This window comes from Conger conger, chromosome 7, assembly GCF_963514075.1.
Source record: "Conger conger chromosome 7, fConCon1.1, whole genome shotgun sequence".
NCBI lineage: Eukaryota > Metazoa > Chordata > Actinopteri > Anguilliformes > Congridae > Conger > Conger conger.
In genome coordinates this window covers 33,856,969-33,871,409 of record NC_083766.1, presented here as the reverse complement: position 1 = coordinate 33,871,409, position 14,441 = coordinate 33,856,969, and the positions used below count along the sequence as shown (strand labels likewise).

At 49.4% G+C, this 14,441-nt stretch overlaps 1 protein-coding gene across 2 annotated transcripts in view; it reads right to left on the bottom strand.

Annotated features, from left to right (window-relative positions):
* Nucleotides 1–233: 233 nt before the first annotated feature.
* cblb (Cbl proto-oncogene B, E3 ubiquitin protein ligase) overlaps nt 234–14,441 on the bottom strand; it is a 67,249-nt gene continuing 53,041 nt past the window's right edge. For both annotated transcript variants that reach the window (XM_061250165.1, XM_061250164.1), the window contains exons 11-19: nt 13,093–13,278; nt 12,364–12,708; nt 9,108–9,199; nt 6,869–7,012; nt 6,540–6,619; nt 6,225–6,332; nt 4,625–4,771; nt 3,332–3,460; nt 234–2,651 (exon numbers count right to left, since the gene is read on the bottom strand). In XM_061250165.1, coding sequence (XP_061106149.1) covers nt 2,392–2,651; nt 3,332–3,460; nt 4,625–4,771; nt 6,225–6,332; nt 6,540–6,619; nt 6,869–7,012; nt 9,108–9,199; nt 12,364–12,708; nt 13,093–13,278 — 1,491 coding nt within the window. In that variant the 3' untranslated portion in view covers nt 234–2,391. The remainder of the gene's footprint in view (nt 2,652–3,331; nt 3,461–4,624; nt 4,772–6,224; nt 6,333–6,539; nt 6,620–6,868; nt 7,013–9,107; nt 9,200–12,363; nt 12,709–13,092; nt 13,279–14,441) is intronic.

Genomic DNA, 14,441 nt, shown 5'->3' with positions numbered 1-14,441 from the left:
TGGAATAACAGCATTAGACGCCACGCTTTTCCAGCCTACAATTACACAATTTGGAGGTCCTGACACGTGTCCAAACTCGCATTCCAAACACGCCACGCTTGACACTTCAGCTGAAGGCTTTCGAATAGATCTTAAACTCTAATGTGGCCATGAGGAAATTCACCCGTAATCGCAATTCCATCACAAAATCACAAACTGCGACAGAAGGGACAAAAAGCGCAAAGGCATTTAAAATCTATTAATACTGGCTTTTATAAAACTTTCACATGAACAGATTATAGGTTACTTTTCATTACTGAACAATGAAAAAATATCAAGAGAATGCTTTAATAAAGTATAAATTAATTGCACACATCACTATCATTTTTACATATCACAAAAGGCATTTTTTGACAAAATTCCTCAAAGAAAGAAATTTAAAAAATAAGAGAAAACCTCACTGCCACCTGAAGGCCACCGAACCCTTGGAAGGCTGGATGGAAGGACCCTCCATTTTACTCTTTCAAGTTTAAGATGAGAGAAAGGAACCAGTGCAAAACAAAGCTTCAAGTTAAAAATACCAAACCTGAACGTGGGGGGGGGGGCTGATAATGTGACTGACTGTCGAAACGGAAACACAAAAGCACAAAAGAAACGCGGCCGGCTCTGACAGCAGAGCGAGGAAAGGCCTTGTAGCTAACCGTCAGGCGGGCTTCCGCACTAGCAACGGCAAAACGCCATGGCTTCTGGGGTCGACTGAAGTTGCTATGGGATGTCTGGCCATAACCAACAGCAGTTTGCTCAATGGAGATTTTTAACTTTCGCAAGTTTTTCCACCAGGCTAGAATTCAATGAGAAAAATCTGAAAAATGTACATTCTTCCACTTGTTTAACAGCCTGGCGAGTGGAGACGGCACAATAACGGTGTGAGTGTCCTGTAAACAGCCTGTTAGCAGGCATGGCCCTTCAGGAGTGTGTCTCAGGAGTATGGCATTTCACTTCTGACTGTCCTGTGGTCAGTGTCCATAGAGTGTGTAGGCTACAGGAAGCAGGTTTTTCCCCCACACCTGTGTTTAACAGGATAAGCACTGTGGACTCATACAGCCGAACACTGCCCACACACATCTGATTGTTCGTTTAAAAATTAAACAGAATAATGTGGCGTTTATCTTTAACTCTTTTTTTGGCACATAATAAACACCATCTTTTCCATGACAGTGGGTTTGTGTTTTGACTGAGAGGAATGGGATAATGACAGGGTTGGGCGCTTCCTTTCTGGATGTCCAGACGAGTTATGGGACACGGGTCTTCCACGGCTAATACATTCAGGCGGCCCGGTTCCCCCCAGCCGAAGGTCCGTTCAGTGGTTCGGTCTGCGGTTAGAACAGCTGAACCACACACAGCACGGGTGACTTGCGTTTTCTTTTGTTGTACATTCAATGAGTTTCTGTTCTGGGGGAAAGTACTTGTAACACACAAGACAGCCGAGGTGTCAGGAGAACTGCCTGAGCCACCGCACCGGCCCTGGCACCTCAGAGACAGGAACTGGCTCGGCAGCCTTGGGGCCCGGACGTTGTCTGCGGGGTCACTGACGGCGGGATACGGCCCCCGCAGAAATGACGCTCAGCGATGGAAGCGTGCGAGATGCAGCCAAAAACGCAAATGTCCAAAGAAGTATCGGCAAAAAAGTGCAAGGTGAAGAGAGATGCCATCGATGTTCTGCTTCAGCGGAGACCTGGCGCTCAGAGGCCGGGGACGGAAAGAGATTCAGTAGTGAAGGCCACATGCGAGAGAATCGCTTTCCGTTCTGTACACCTAACTCAGCCTGACCGAGAAATTGTCGTCTGGTCCATTAAAGCGACACGGTAAAGAACAGTATAATGGAAAAGAAGACAACAGTCACATCCTAAGGTGTGCGTGAGCGTGTGTGTGTGTGTCTGTGTGAGTGTGACTGTGTGTGTGTGTGTGTGTGTGTGTGGGTCTGTGTGGGTGTGCTTTTGCCCGAGTGTGTGTGGGGGGGTGGCAGAGGGATGGTGTGACAGGCGGCAGCAGGACAGGAAATGGCGAAGAGAGGCGGGAGCCAGCGCCTTGTGGCTCACCGGATCCAGCTGTCCACTGTAAACAACAATTCTTTTTTTTTCTTTTTTTTTTTCACAGGTTTCTAAAAAGTAAATGCTTCTCTTCAGTTCGACCCTGATTCGTTATGGCTAAAAGAAATAGCTGTGCATTACTTCCCAGCATCCCTGTGGGAAAGGACGTAGAATTATCTCCGGACTCCTTCATTCCAGCCCCTGCCCCGGCGGCCGTTGGCGGTACGCACAGACTCAGGAGGGGCTGAGCGAAGGAGAGGAGGGAGCGCTTTCCCCCGCACGTCCAGCCCTCCTGTAGGCAAAGAGTCTCCCCGCCCTCGGGCTACAGGTTGAGTCTGGGGGCCACCAGGGCAAACTCCCGCAGAATGTTCCGGGCCACGTCCACTTTGTTCTGCGCGATCATCAGCGCCCTCTTCACGTCCTCGAAGGAGTAGCCCTCGCCCATCAGCTTGGCGATTTTGGCGTCCACGTTCTCGCCGGCCGGTTCGTGGCTGTGGGCCTTCCTGTGATGCATGTCCGGAGGGGTCTTACGGGGGTAGGGCTTGGGCGGCCTGGCAGGTGCCTGTATGCTTTCAGCCAGAACTGCACAAGGAAAGAGGAGGCATATACTTCAATGAGGCTCTTATTACAAAGTATAACATCATAACCATAAGATATATTAAGATCATCAGTACCAAGTAGCATAAAGATCATCAACACCAAACACACCGCAGTCTGAAAACACAACTGTTTACACTGCATCTCAATTAATGCTGTACGCTGAGCATTTATTAAGGCTTTGCTAGCAATGCTGAATCTACAAGCTACTGTATATCTTCAAGTCAAGTCAATTTTATTAGCATAGAGCACAGAAGGGCGAAACACCCAAATAACACGCACATGGGATAAAAAACCCTCAAAAAAAACCCTCAAAACAGCGGCAGGAAGATTCCTCTTTTAAACTCAGCCATAGAGGGGGAGCCAAAAGCCTCTAATGCTATACCCTCAAATCCATTAGCTACTTAAAGCTCCACACTCTCATTCCCTCCTGCACACTGTGGCACTTAACATTATGTTGTGGGACTGTATAAAGTTACTACTACCGGTTGCGGCACTGTTGACCGAACATTAGCTCTGCTCTTTGACTCAACCGTTTTGCATGCACTCAACCTTTCCGTATTAATTGCACTGAATAACTCTGCTAAGTGCCCGCGTCTAAACGTAATGCAACCCAGGGCGCTTGGGGTCGAGTGTCCAGTGCTGCGGGCGTGGGTGAGAGGTACCTTGCGTGGGGGGCAGCTGGTCGTAGTCTTGCCCCGGGGACGCCCGCCCCGGGGGCTTCATGTTGTCCCCCGTCTGCCTTCGGACAGGGGGCACGGGCGCTGCCCCGCTCAGCACGTCCAAAAAGGAATCTGCAACCACACCCCTGAACTGAGCGCTGGCTTCACACCACACACAGAAATGCAAAGACGCAAACGGCTAACCTGCATGCTGAAATGCCTGAGGGTTGTGTGGATATACGCAGTGCAGTCCTTAAGTATTTGAACGGCGGTGCGATTTCGAGATTTTCGGCTCTGTACTGCACACTGGATTTGAAATCTAACAATGGATATGCGGTCACCCTTTAGGGGACCAAAGGTAATTGGAAAATTGACGTCTCAGCTGTTTCTGATTAGTCAGGTGTATTCAATTGCTTCCTTAGTGCAAGTATACGAAAGCCTTCGGTATCTCGTCTTGATTCTAAGCTTTTGATTGCCTTTGGAGTCTGTTATTGGCATCTGTCAACATGAAGACCAACACTGTCCTGATATTTGCTATCCAAAGGAACAGAAATTGTACCATTGTCCAAATGCTTGCACTGTATGCAGCTCGCCCGCATGCAAAGCTTTGAGGCTTGTGTGGGTTGATACACTCTGTGACCACTTTACCAGGTAGACCTGTACACCAGGATATTAATGCAAATATTGAATCAGCTAATCTTGTGGCAGCAACTAAATGCATAAAAGACGTGGCCAAAAGGTTCAGCTATTTTCCAGTCCAAAGGTCAGAATGGGGAAGAAATATGATCTAAGTGACTTTGACCATGACATGGTTGATGGTGCCAGACAGGGTGCTTTGAGTATCTCAGAAACTGCTGATCTCTCAGGATTTTCACGCACAACAGTCTCTAGAGTTTGCAGAGAACGGTGCGAAAAACAAAAAACAACCAGAGAGCAACATTTCTGTGGGCAGACTGGCCGAAGCTGACAGGAAGGCGACAGTGACACGAACAACCACACACTACAACAGTGACATGCAGAAGAGCGTCTCTGAACACACAACGTGTCAGACCTCTCAGCAGATCGGCGACAGAGGCAGAAGACTTAAGTCAAAAAAAGAAATACCTAATAAAGTGCTAAAGTGCTTTAAAGTGCACGCCTAGCCTGCAGGAGGACTGTGTAGGTACGCACACGGCTAGCCTGCAGGAGGACTGTGTAGGTACGCACACGGCTAGCCTGCAGGAGGACTGTGTAGGTACGCACACGGCTAGCCTACGCAGCGCAGTCTGTGTGCCTCGTCGAGCGAGCGTGACTCACCAGGCGTGAGCAGGAAGTGGTCGTGTCCGGAGGCCGGCCTCGCTGCCCGGGAACAGGAAGGAGACGAGGACAATTCACCGAAACTGTGCCGCGCTGGAGGGGGAGGTGGGGGCTGGCAGGGGGGCGCACTACTGAACAGATCCTCCGCTACGGAGGAAACCAAAAAAAAAAAAGATTTACAACATCAGCCTGGAAGGCAAAAACAATGGCTATCAAGTCATTTCCTCTCCCTTGCCACTAGGTGGTGCCAAATCACTGCACCACTCGTCCAATGCAATTATTATCATATTTTATGTAAATACACTTTCCATAAAATACCCTTTATGACCACTTTTTAAATATGCTTCACTGATCATACTACATAATACTATGCAATAATAATAATACTACAGAGTCAAGTCCAGTCAAATTATAGAACACACTGCAACCTTTTAAGTTTAAAATTACACATTCAAACAACAGAGCAAGAAAATGGCAATAGATTTCAGAGCCATAAAACAGAAGCTTACTTGCTGTTAGTATTTCTATAGTTAATAATTTTTATCAAATTAGTAGAGAAACGGTATCAATACAGTTCAAAATGGTGACAAATGGGAATGAATATGCCATTGAAATAGGGACAGATTTTGTCATTGTTATTATAATAGTAACAACAAACATTTCAAAGTAGCTGTAGTCACAAAAATAAAAAACTGCCACAAACCAATGGCACGGCAGCCTCTTGCGAATCTCCACATAACACCAAACGCAAGTACCCATCTGAACCGCAAACTTCCTCTACACCACATTCAATCCCTGCTGTGGTGTCATTTACAAGAGTATATGACACATTCACTTTATAATTAACGTAAACGTGCTGCGCCCTCAACTGAATGCATGTGACATTGACACCCGTGGAAGAACTGGTGGATCTGAGCTGTGAAATGCTGGGCAGGGGGGTGGAGCAGTAGTAGTATTTGTGCCATTGTAGAGTGAGCCGCCCTGACAGACTGACAGAACACAGTGTACCACGTACACAGAAATGGCACCCGGAAGCCATTCTGTTCACCAGTTTACACATTTTTGCGGAGTGAAAATAGTTTTGAGAACACAAATTAGAATTATGTAGTACTACATTAAAAAAGAAATATATATATTAGGAATAAAGGTAGAGATTTGGGAAATTAATCAGCTACAGGCTGGCTTCACCTTCAAATAAGTATATTTCAAATGAAATGTTGTGCTTGTAATAGAAACACATCTAGTCATTTGCACACACGCACACTGAAAAAAGTTGATACCTGAAAACGGATCAAATAAAAAAATGTGTAAAACATTTTTGAAAACAGATTTGCATATTGTTTACAAGTTTGTGTCAAGGCTAGCGATACCTTGTTACCTCGGCGCCAAGTGCGTGAGGTGATAAAACCACAGTTGAAAACAGGAAGGCCTTGGACTGCACAAATTAAGCCACGCTGAGTCATTCAAACAAAGACCTAGAACAGCAAAGACCCAATTACACAGACTTTGAGAGCTAGCAGACCAGCTGTTTAATCTGGCCGCTCTGCAAACAGCAAAGCCAAAGAAAGCTGGTCCCAGGCGCACCGGGGGCGTGGGCTACCTTGAGAGGGCAGGAGAATGTCGTAGTCTGAGGGCGTCCTGTTGAGGGAGGGGCAGAGGGAGGGACGCGTTGCCCCCGATACAAACATGCCAGACTCAAAATGAGCACCTGAGAAACACAAGAACATGTTAAGCTCATTCGGACTCCCGCCGCTAGAGGGCGCTGTTCTGCGCTCCGTGTACGAGGCCCAGGCTGTTGGCCAGGGTGACGGCCGTACAGATCAATGCACTCACATGCACACATGCTGAAATGGAGGAGATGGGATATTGCATGGAGGTGGAAGGCAGAAAATGAAAGAGAGACAGAGAGGCTCACCATATTCCAGGGCCTTGTGCCATTTCCCCTCTGTGCTGTGATCCGAGGAGCCGTTAGCAAACTGCCCGTTCTCCAGGCCCCTGAGAGAGAGCAGAGCGGGTCACATGACCTGAGGGTACGCTCCCCCATTTGCCCTAAGCATAAAAGGGATGGACATTTCGGGGCGATAAATACAAAAATCGGGTTGGTGGCCTGAAAGGTTACCTTGTAGAGTATGGTGTTATGAACCAGGAGGACCTGGTTGTGACATTACAATACTGTGAAGGGATGGAGATGCAGGTATAGACCAGGGCTGAGTGATGACCTCACGGGGTGGGGGCGGGGGTTACCTGGAGGGTATCCGAACAGAAATGCAGAGCGGAGGCTGGGTCAGAGTTATGGGGTGCGAAGAGGGGATCTGATACTCGTCTTCCTCACGATCACCCAACAGCCTGGGTTTTTCAGCACAGGGGCTAGAGAAGGGGTTTGAGTACCTGAAATAGCCCAAGCAGGACAATGAAGTCGATTAATGCGGTTTAGTAACGGGTTCCCCAAAGCAAACTGCACGGTGCCAATGCTGAACACAGGCTGCAACCATTCTTTACATGTGCTGCAGAGGGCACACCAAAACTCAATCCTCCTAAAATCTCAATACGCCTAAAAAAAACCCAAAAGTGTATAATGTAAAGGTAAGCTCTGGTGTATATATCCACATACTGTGCAGGCACGGAAAAAAAGTCACCCCTCAAACAAGTGGAAACTCTACCTCAGGGCCAAATTTAGCGGGAGATACTGCTGACTTTACTCTGCGGCAGAGCGCGGCGGCGGTTGGAGGTGTCAGTTATTCCGAGCGCACCAAACCGGTTTGGTTTGAGGAAGTTCCTCCCCCTCCCCTGCCCGTGTGGGGTGGATGAGCTCAGCAGTTCCACAGCCGTGGCGTCTGCAGGGCGGGTCACAAAGAGCCCAGTGTGCCCGCTGGCCAGCTGCTCAGGACAGAGCTTCAGCCTGTGCCAGGCCACGCTAACGCGCTAACACCGTGCGGACCCAGGGCTACTGAGCAGAGAGCACGGAGGACTCCCGTAAACCGACATCACTGACACATCGTTACGGAAAATTGTATATTTTATGGAATAGAATGCGTTCCAGTAATGGAAACACATTTAGTAGTACACACACACACACACTCAAAAAGTTAATTTGTGAAAAAGGATTTTTTAAAAAGTTAATCAGATTTGCAGATTTGTTTAGAAGTCTGTGCCAAGGCCAGCACACACACCAGGCTACACCAGCACATCTCAGAAGCAAAATCACTGGACGAAGGAGACGCTAACTAGCACACAGAAACGACGGGGCCGCTTGACGGACAGGGTTGAGTTTCTCCCTCAGCTGTGCTGCAGGGACAGATGTGCGTGAGTGACATGCAGCAGAGCACGGCGTGCAGCTTGAGGGCTTCCCCTGGCCCTCTCCAATCACCGCACACGTCTAATCAGCACTGCGCTCGCCAGCCAATCAGAGGGCGGGGCCAGCCACTAAAACTGTCTGTCTGTCTGTCTGTCTGTCACACAAGCTACAGTCCGCCCCACTGGACACATAGCGGTAGACCCTCTGCTCATTACCATGCATACACACAGCCACACACACACACACACACACACACACACACACACACAAACAAAATGCACACTCACAAAATGCACACTAACAAACATGCACGCATGCCCGCATACAGGCATGCACACACATATACGTAGGCACGCAGACATAAGCACACACATACACACACATTAATATTATCTCAGGTTTAAGTCACAGCTGCAGTGCTATATAAGAAATGCGTGGAGTTGCTATGTGAAACACCTGTGGTATAGTGGAGCTGGACTGCACCCAAACTGGAAATATTTGGTATAATTCATTTTAAAGACATTTTCGATGGATGACACATGGCACAATAATAACAAAAATTAAACGAATGAACTGTTCTATGTTTATTTTTATTTCTTTATTGTTAAACATAATTCACTGAGAAAGCAATGCCAAATACACAAGATGAGGGCTGATGATTTTGTTTTGTGTTTGCTGCTAACATTAGACACAGAAACTGAGTAAAACTGTTAGTGCTAAACTGCATTACCATAAGTCTTATTTTACGGTGCAGGTCATTTAGCCTGATTCCCTGTGCCACACATTGGACATTAGCCAGCGCCCGGGCGGGGAGTTCTCTGTTCAAAACTTAGGCCACAGGCGTCCGTATGAAAGGGCTTCTGAGAGGGAGCTTAGCCGAGCCGCTAACGTCACGCCGCAGAGCCAAGCCGTTTCTGCTCTCAGATACACGGGTCCGCTCGTTAGCCGTGGGGGTGTGCGCCCTTCAAAAACGCGCCAACGTGCAGAAACCCTGGTAGCTGCAGGAAGCGTGCTTGGCCCCGCCTCTCCCCGTCCCGTAACCGAACTTCAAGAGCGGTCGCAGAGCGGTTGCAGCATTTCCCCCTCAGGGGTGTGTGTGTGAGTGTGTGTGTGTGTTTGGATCCAGATGGAGCTGTTTAGGGATGATTGGGATCTGGGGGAAGGGGGAGGGGGGTTGGGGGTACTTACTTGTGGCCGCCGGCGTGGGCGGGTGGGGGAGGGGAGAGCCGCAGAGGGGGGACGTCGTACTCATCTCCCGCCAGGAGGCCGTTGGAGGAAGTCTGCGGACACACAGGTTTAGGGTTAGAGTCAGGGAGGACAGACGGACGGACACACAGGGAGAGAGGGGTAGAGAATTAGGGAGGACAGATGGACACACAGGGAGAGAGGGTTAGAGTCAGGGAGGACAGACAGACGGACACACAGGGAAAGAGGGTTAGAGAGTCAGGGAGGACAGACGGACACACAGGGAAAGAGGGTTAGAGAGTCAGGGAGGACAGATGGACACACAGGGAGAGAGGGTTAGAGAACCAGGGACGACAGACAGACATGGCGGCTCTCCCCCTGCCTTAAAACAACGTCCCGTCCCAGGACAGATATCCGACAGTAGCCGGAGCATTCTCCAGACGAGAGCCTCTCTCCTACAACTCGGCCCGGAGGCAGCCCGCGCCCAACACCAAGACGCCGCAGAGTCCTGGAGCTTGGCCACGTGGGATAGGAAAACCTCCAGGCTGCAGTTACAGCAGAGACGGGCTGAGGCTGTCTATTTTTAATACATTTCTCGGAAGTGCAGCTTTTTTTGCAAGTAGGAAGTGCGCTTTTGTTGATGATCGATTTGAAAGCCTGACTTCCTCCGCCCGGGGTTTATGGGAACCGGCAGGGCGGGGCTTGGCTGCGTCAAAGACACTGGGTCATGCGCCATTGGGCAGATTTCATATCTACTGCTGGGCGGGACCCCATTTTGCCCCCAGAACAGCCCAAATTCTTCAGGGAATGGATCCAACAAGGAGCTGTTGAGAAACCACTGTTGTAAACAGCTGTTATCTGAGCATTTATGGCCTTTCTGTTAGCTTGAACGAGCCTGCCCATTCTCCTCTGAACTCTCTCATTAACAAGGTATTTTTGCCCACAGAACTTCCACTAACAGGATTTTTTTTGTTCACCCATTCTCTGAAAAATCTAAAACCCCAGGAGGGCAGCCGTTTCTGAGATGCTGGAACCAGCATATCGTACCAACAATCATACTACGGTCATAGTCCCTTAGATCGTCTCTCATTCTAATGTTCAGTCAAACAATTAAACAGCCGCACCATGTCGCATTCCACAGCTTGGACGAGCAGGCAATTCGTTTTAACAAGCATGTGCATGCAATAATGTGGCAACTGAGTGTAAAACAAGATATTTATATATTACATTACATTATTGCCATTTTGGCAGACGCTCTTATCCAGAGCGATGTACGGTTGATCAGACTAAGCAGGAGACAATCCTCCCCTGGAGCATTGCAGGGTTAAGGGCCTTGCTCAAGGGCCCAACGGCTGTGTGGATCTTATTGTGGCTACCACAATTAGAACCAGCGACCTTGCATGTCCCAGTAATTTACCTTAACCACTACGCTATAGGCCGCCCTATATATATATATATATATATATATATATATATATATATATATATATATATATATATACACAACACTGTAACACTAATGCTGAAGCGGCTACTTTCAATATCAAACAGCAGGTGCTGCAGTAACCATTCTTCATGTGCCCTGTAGAGGGCGCACCGAAACAGAATTTCTCTACGCCTAGCAAAGAAAAGAAACAAAAAAAGATGCAAATGGCAACTCTTAGTCCACAAGCTTGGAGGTAAAACAAAATTAAAAATCTATTTTTTTAAATGGAAACTCTGGAGGAGTCTAGGATGGAAACTGCCAGAACCGTTGTTCCATTTAAATCTAGACCAAAGCAGCAGGATAGCGTCTCGCCTTCATGGGGAACCAGTGCCCAACTCCCAAACGCATGTACCTGCTAACTCGCTGAGGCCCTAGGTGGCCAGATGTTTTGCCTGCGGCGATTAGGGGTAATCCGCCAGAGAGAATAATCCTCAGTAGTTACTGAATGCGCGTAGGCCAGGACCGCACCACGCAGGAGCGCATCTGTCTGAATTCTGATGAATGTACTATTGCTGCACCTCAGAGTGATACTGTGCTATCTGCCCCTCTGGTTCCCCTGGTGAAGCCCACCTCCGCGTATGGACCCTGTTAAACCCACCTCCGCGTATGGGCCCTGTTAAACACACCTCCGCGTATGGGCCCTGTTAAACCCACCTCCACGTATGGGCCCTGTTAAACCCACCTCCGCGTATGGGCCCTGTTAAACCCACCTCCGCGTATGGGCCCTGTTAAACCCACCTCCGCGTATGGACCATGTTGCAGTACTCGGTGAGTGAGTCCGATTTACCGTGTGTTTTTGGCATGCTAAGCAGGATTCTCCGGAGTACTTCAGTAAGTGTGATTACTGTATAAGGACGCCGGTCCGCTGACAGAGTGCATTTTAAACACAAGCTGGACCGGGGCAGGACCGGGGCAGGACCGGGGCAGGACCGGGGCAGGACCGGGGCAGGACCGGGGCAGGACCGGGGCAGATCAGAGACAGCTGTGTCTGAGTAGCACACTGTGTGTGTGTGTGTGTGTGTGTGTGTGTGTGTGTAAGAGAAAGAGCCTTCATCAGTGTTTGTGTGCACTAATACACAACAGGCCTCGGGTGGATCTTTAATAAGACCGGCGCTGTTGCTTCCAGAAGCCCGAGAAAGCCAACGCAGGCTGCGAGCTTAACTGAACGCTTAACTGCTAAATTAGCCCAGGGTGGCCACACACTGAGTCAGCTCTCCACCCGTTTCAGGGGCCTGACGCGTGGCCCACATTTCCATCCTAATCCCAAACCCCACTGAGCTTGCGTGCGTGCGTGAGTGTGTGTGTGTGTATGCGTGTGTGTGCATGTGTGTGCTTGCGTGAGAGAGAGACCAAGAGGCTTCCATGACAAACAAGAACGCACAGTACCGGAGCTAATATTGACCAAACAGAGGGACAGAGTTGTGAATCAGGGTTTGGGTTTGAAGCAGCCTGAATGAAAGTGCAGCCGACGCAGTCACACTGATTCGGCTCAGAGGCGGCGAAGCCAAAACAGCGTGTACTGCCAAAAACCGCCAGCCCAGAATAACAAAGTCTGCTGCCGTTGCTAAGTAACCGGGATAGGAAAAAGGCGGCTTCAGCAGGCGGGAGGCATCGATACGCTCGATTTCTGAGTCAGGCCGAGAAGCTAGCGAAGGCCCTCCTGCCCGGCTTTAAGGCTTTCAGGCTGTTATTGAAGCCCAAACAGCCGTGCTCTGGAGAAAACGGCGTAGGGTGTGTGTGTAGGAGCAGAGAACCGTGGCCCCAAGCCTTCACCTTGGCTCCGTCCAGGGGCCCCTCCGCCCTGTGGTGGACCCGGCCGGTCAGCGGGTCGCTGGTGGGTCGGCCGTTGATGTGGAGGGGCGCGGCGTGGGCCAGTTTCGGGGAGTGCTCGGGCCCGGGCCGGGGGTCCGCCAGCGCGCTGTCCTTCGGGCACCAGGCCTCCAGGGTGGGCTGGGGGTCGCGGGGCAGGCCGGCCGAGGGGACGGCCAGCCAGGAGGTGCGCCCGTCCGGGGGGATGGGAGGGGGCCGCTCGGGGGGTGGAGGCGGGGGCGGGTCCCTCTGGGGGGGCGGGGGGGCCGGGAGGGGCTTGTCCTGCTTCCTGGACATCCCGGGGGAGGACTGCGGAGGGGAGAGCAGGAGTCAGAGCGAGTCAGAGCGAGTCAGAGTCCGCTGAAAGGAGAGGGATATCTGCAGAGCCACAGGCTGGCTTTAGCTTTCACATTAAAATCAGCTCCCAATGCACACCCAGCTAATAAGAGGAGGTGAGCTGACACTATGTTCAGCTCACTCGCTAGGTTTTTGGAGGTTCAATTTTCACCCAATTTTCTTTCTGTTACTCTGTCAAGTGTCTGTGGCGGTTAAGAGTATATCCCCAATCTGTGCTGGTGTGTGTCTTCCTTGTGTAGTGTAGGTATCAGGCCTAGCAGAGAAAGCCAGCCAGCAGACCCAGGACCAGGGCAGCGGACCTTTTAGCATGCGCGGTGTTGTGGAAACCGTGCCCACCTTGGGAGAGCCGGTGGGGCTGGCGGAGGGCGAGCGGATGACCCCCTTCTGGATGAGGTCCAGGCGGGGCGGCACAGGGGGCAGGCTCAGGTGCTGGATGCCGGAAGGTTCCGGAAGGGGCTTCCTGCGCTGGGCCACGGGGGACGAGTTTGGGGACATCACGGGGGAGTTCTGTCTGTCCGTGCACTGCAAGACAAGCCACGCACCACTCCGTGTTAGCCAGTATTACCATCACCGCCATTACCATTACGGCTAGTGCTAGCGTTGGCGTAAGCATGCTGCGGTTTTTCAATGGGCCCTTATCCAGAGCGATGTTGCACGCTTCAATGCAAATGACATTTATGATAATAAATATAGCGCTCACCATGTTACCATTATTCTCATGGCTATCGTTGTTATTGTTATTAAGAACATCCACATTGTGTCTTTGACACCCTAATCTAGGCCGAACCGGTTTAACAAAAGAACATTTATTGTAATTAATCCATATGAATCGTGTAATGTGTTGAAACTGTCATATCCTGCCAGGGGCATCAGAAGGCCTGAGTGGAGTAATTAATTGGATGCTGAACTGATTAACTGGGGCCCGCATTGTTCCAACACAATCTGGCAAGGCGAAGACTCATTAAGGAAAAAATCCAAAACAAAAACCTGCGCTGTAAAACAGAGGCACGGAGCAATTTATGCTGTTTCTGACACAGCATCTGGGTGAAAGGGAATACCAGGAGGCCTCTTTCTTTTCATTAATTGCCATAAATTACTCTAATTTAGACTTAACTCAGCCGAACAGCTGTTTCTCTACATGAATTGTGAAAATGAACGGAATAATCCTTTCCGCACAATAGCGTTTAATGACAGCGATACATCTCACTTAAAGATTGCGGTGGATATTTTAAGTGTTACAAACGAAAAGCAAGGACAATCTTTGATAATTATCTTAAAACCAATATAATTAATTTGGTTTCAGTGCAACGTGGCACAAAAACAGACAATTCAATTTATCTTACAAAGAACCCAACGGAGTAGGGAAAAGAAAAACTGAACAAAAGATATAATCTGGTCAGGACAAGAACACCCGCTGAGAGGCTAAGTTCAATAATAGGATATGAAAATTAACTGTGACTGTCCAAATGACTCAATTTTCAAACACTCGCTTTTCACTTCACTTTCATCAAAAGGCCTAGCTTGAAAAGGCAACTTCTGAAATAATAACCTGTTTGGTGGGCTTACAAAATTAGAAAAATCACAAAAGCTCATTTCAACTGATGAAGCTTGTGGCGAAACGAATCGTAATTGGAGCGTCTATATTTGCGAGATAAGAGGCGGATTCCGTGGCGTGGGGGGAGTGA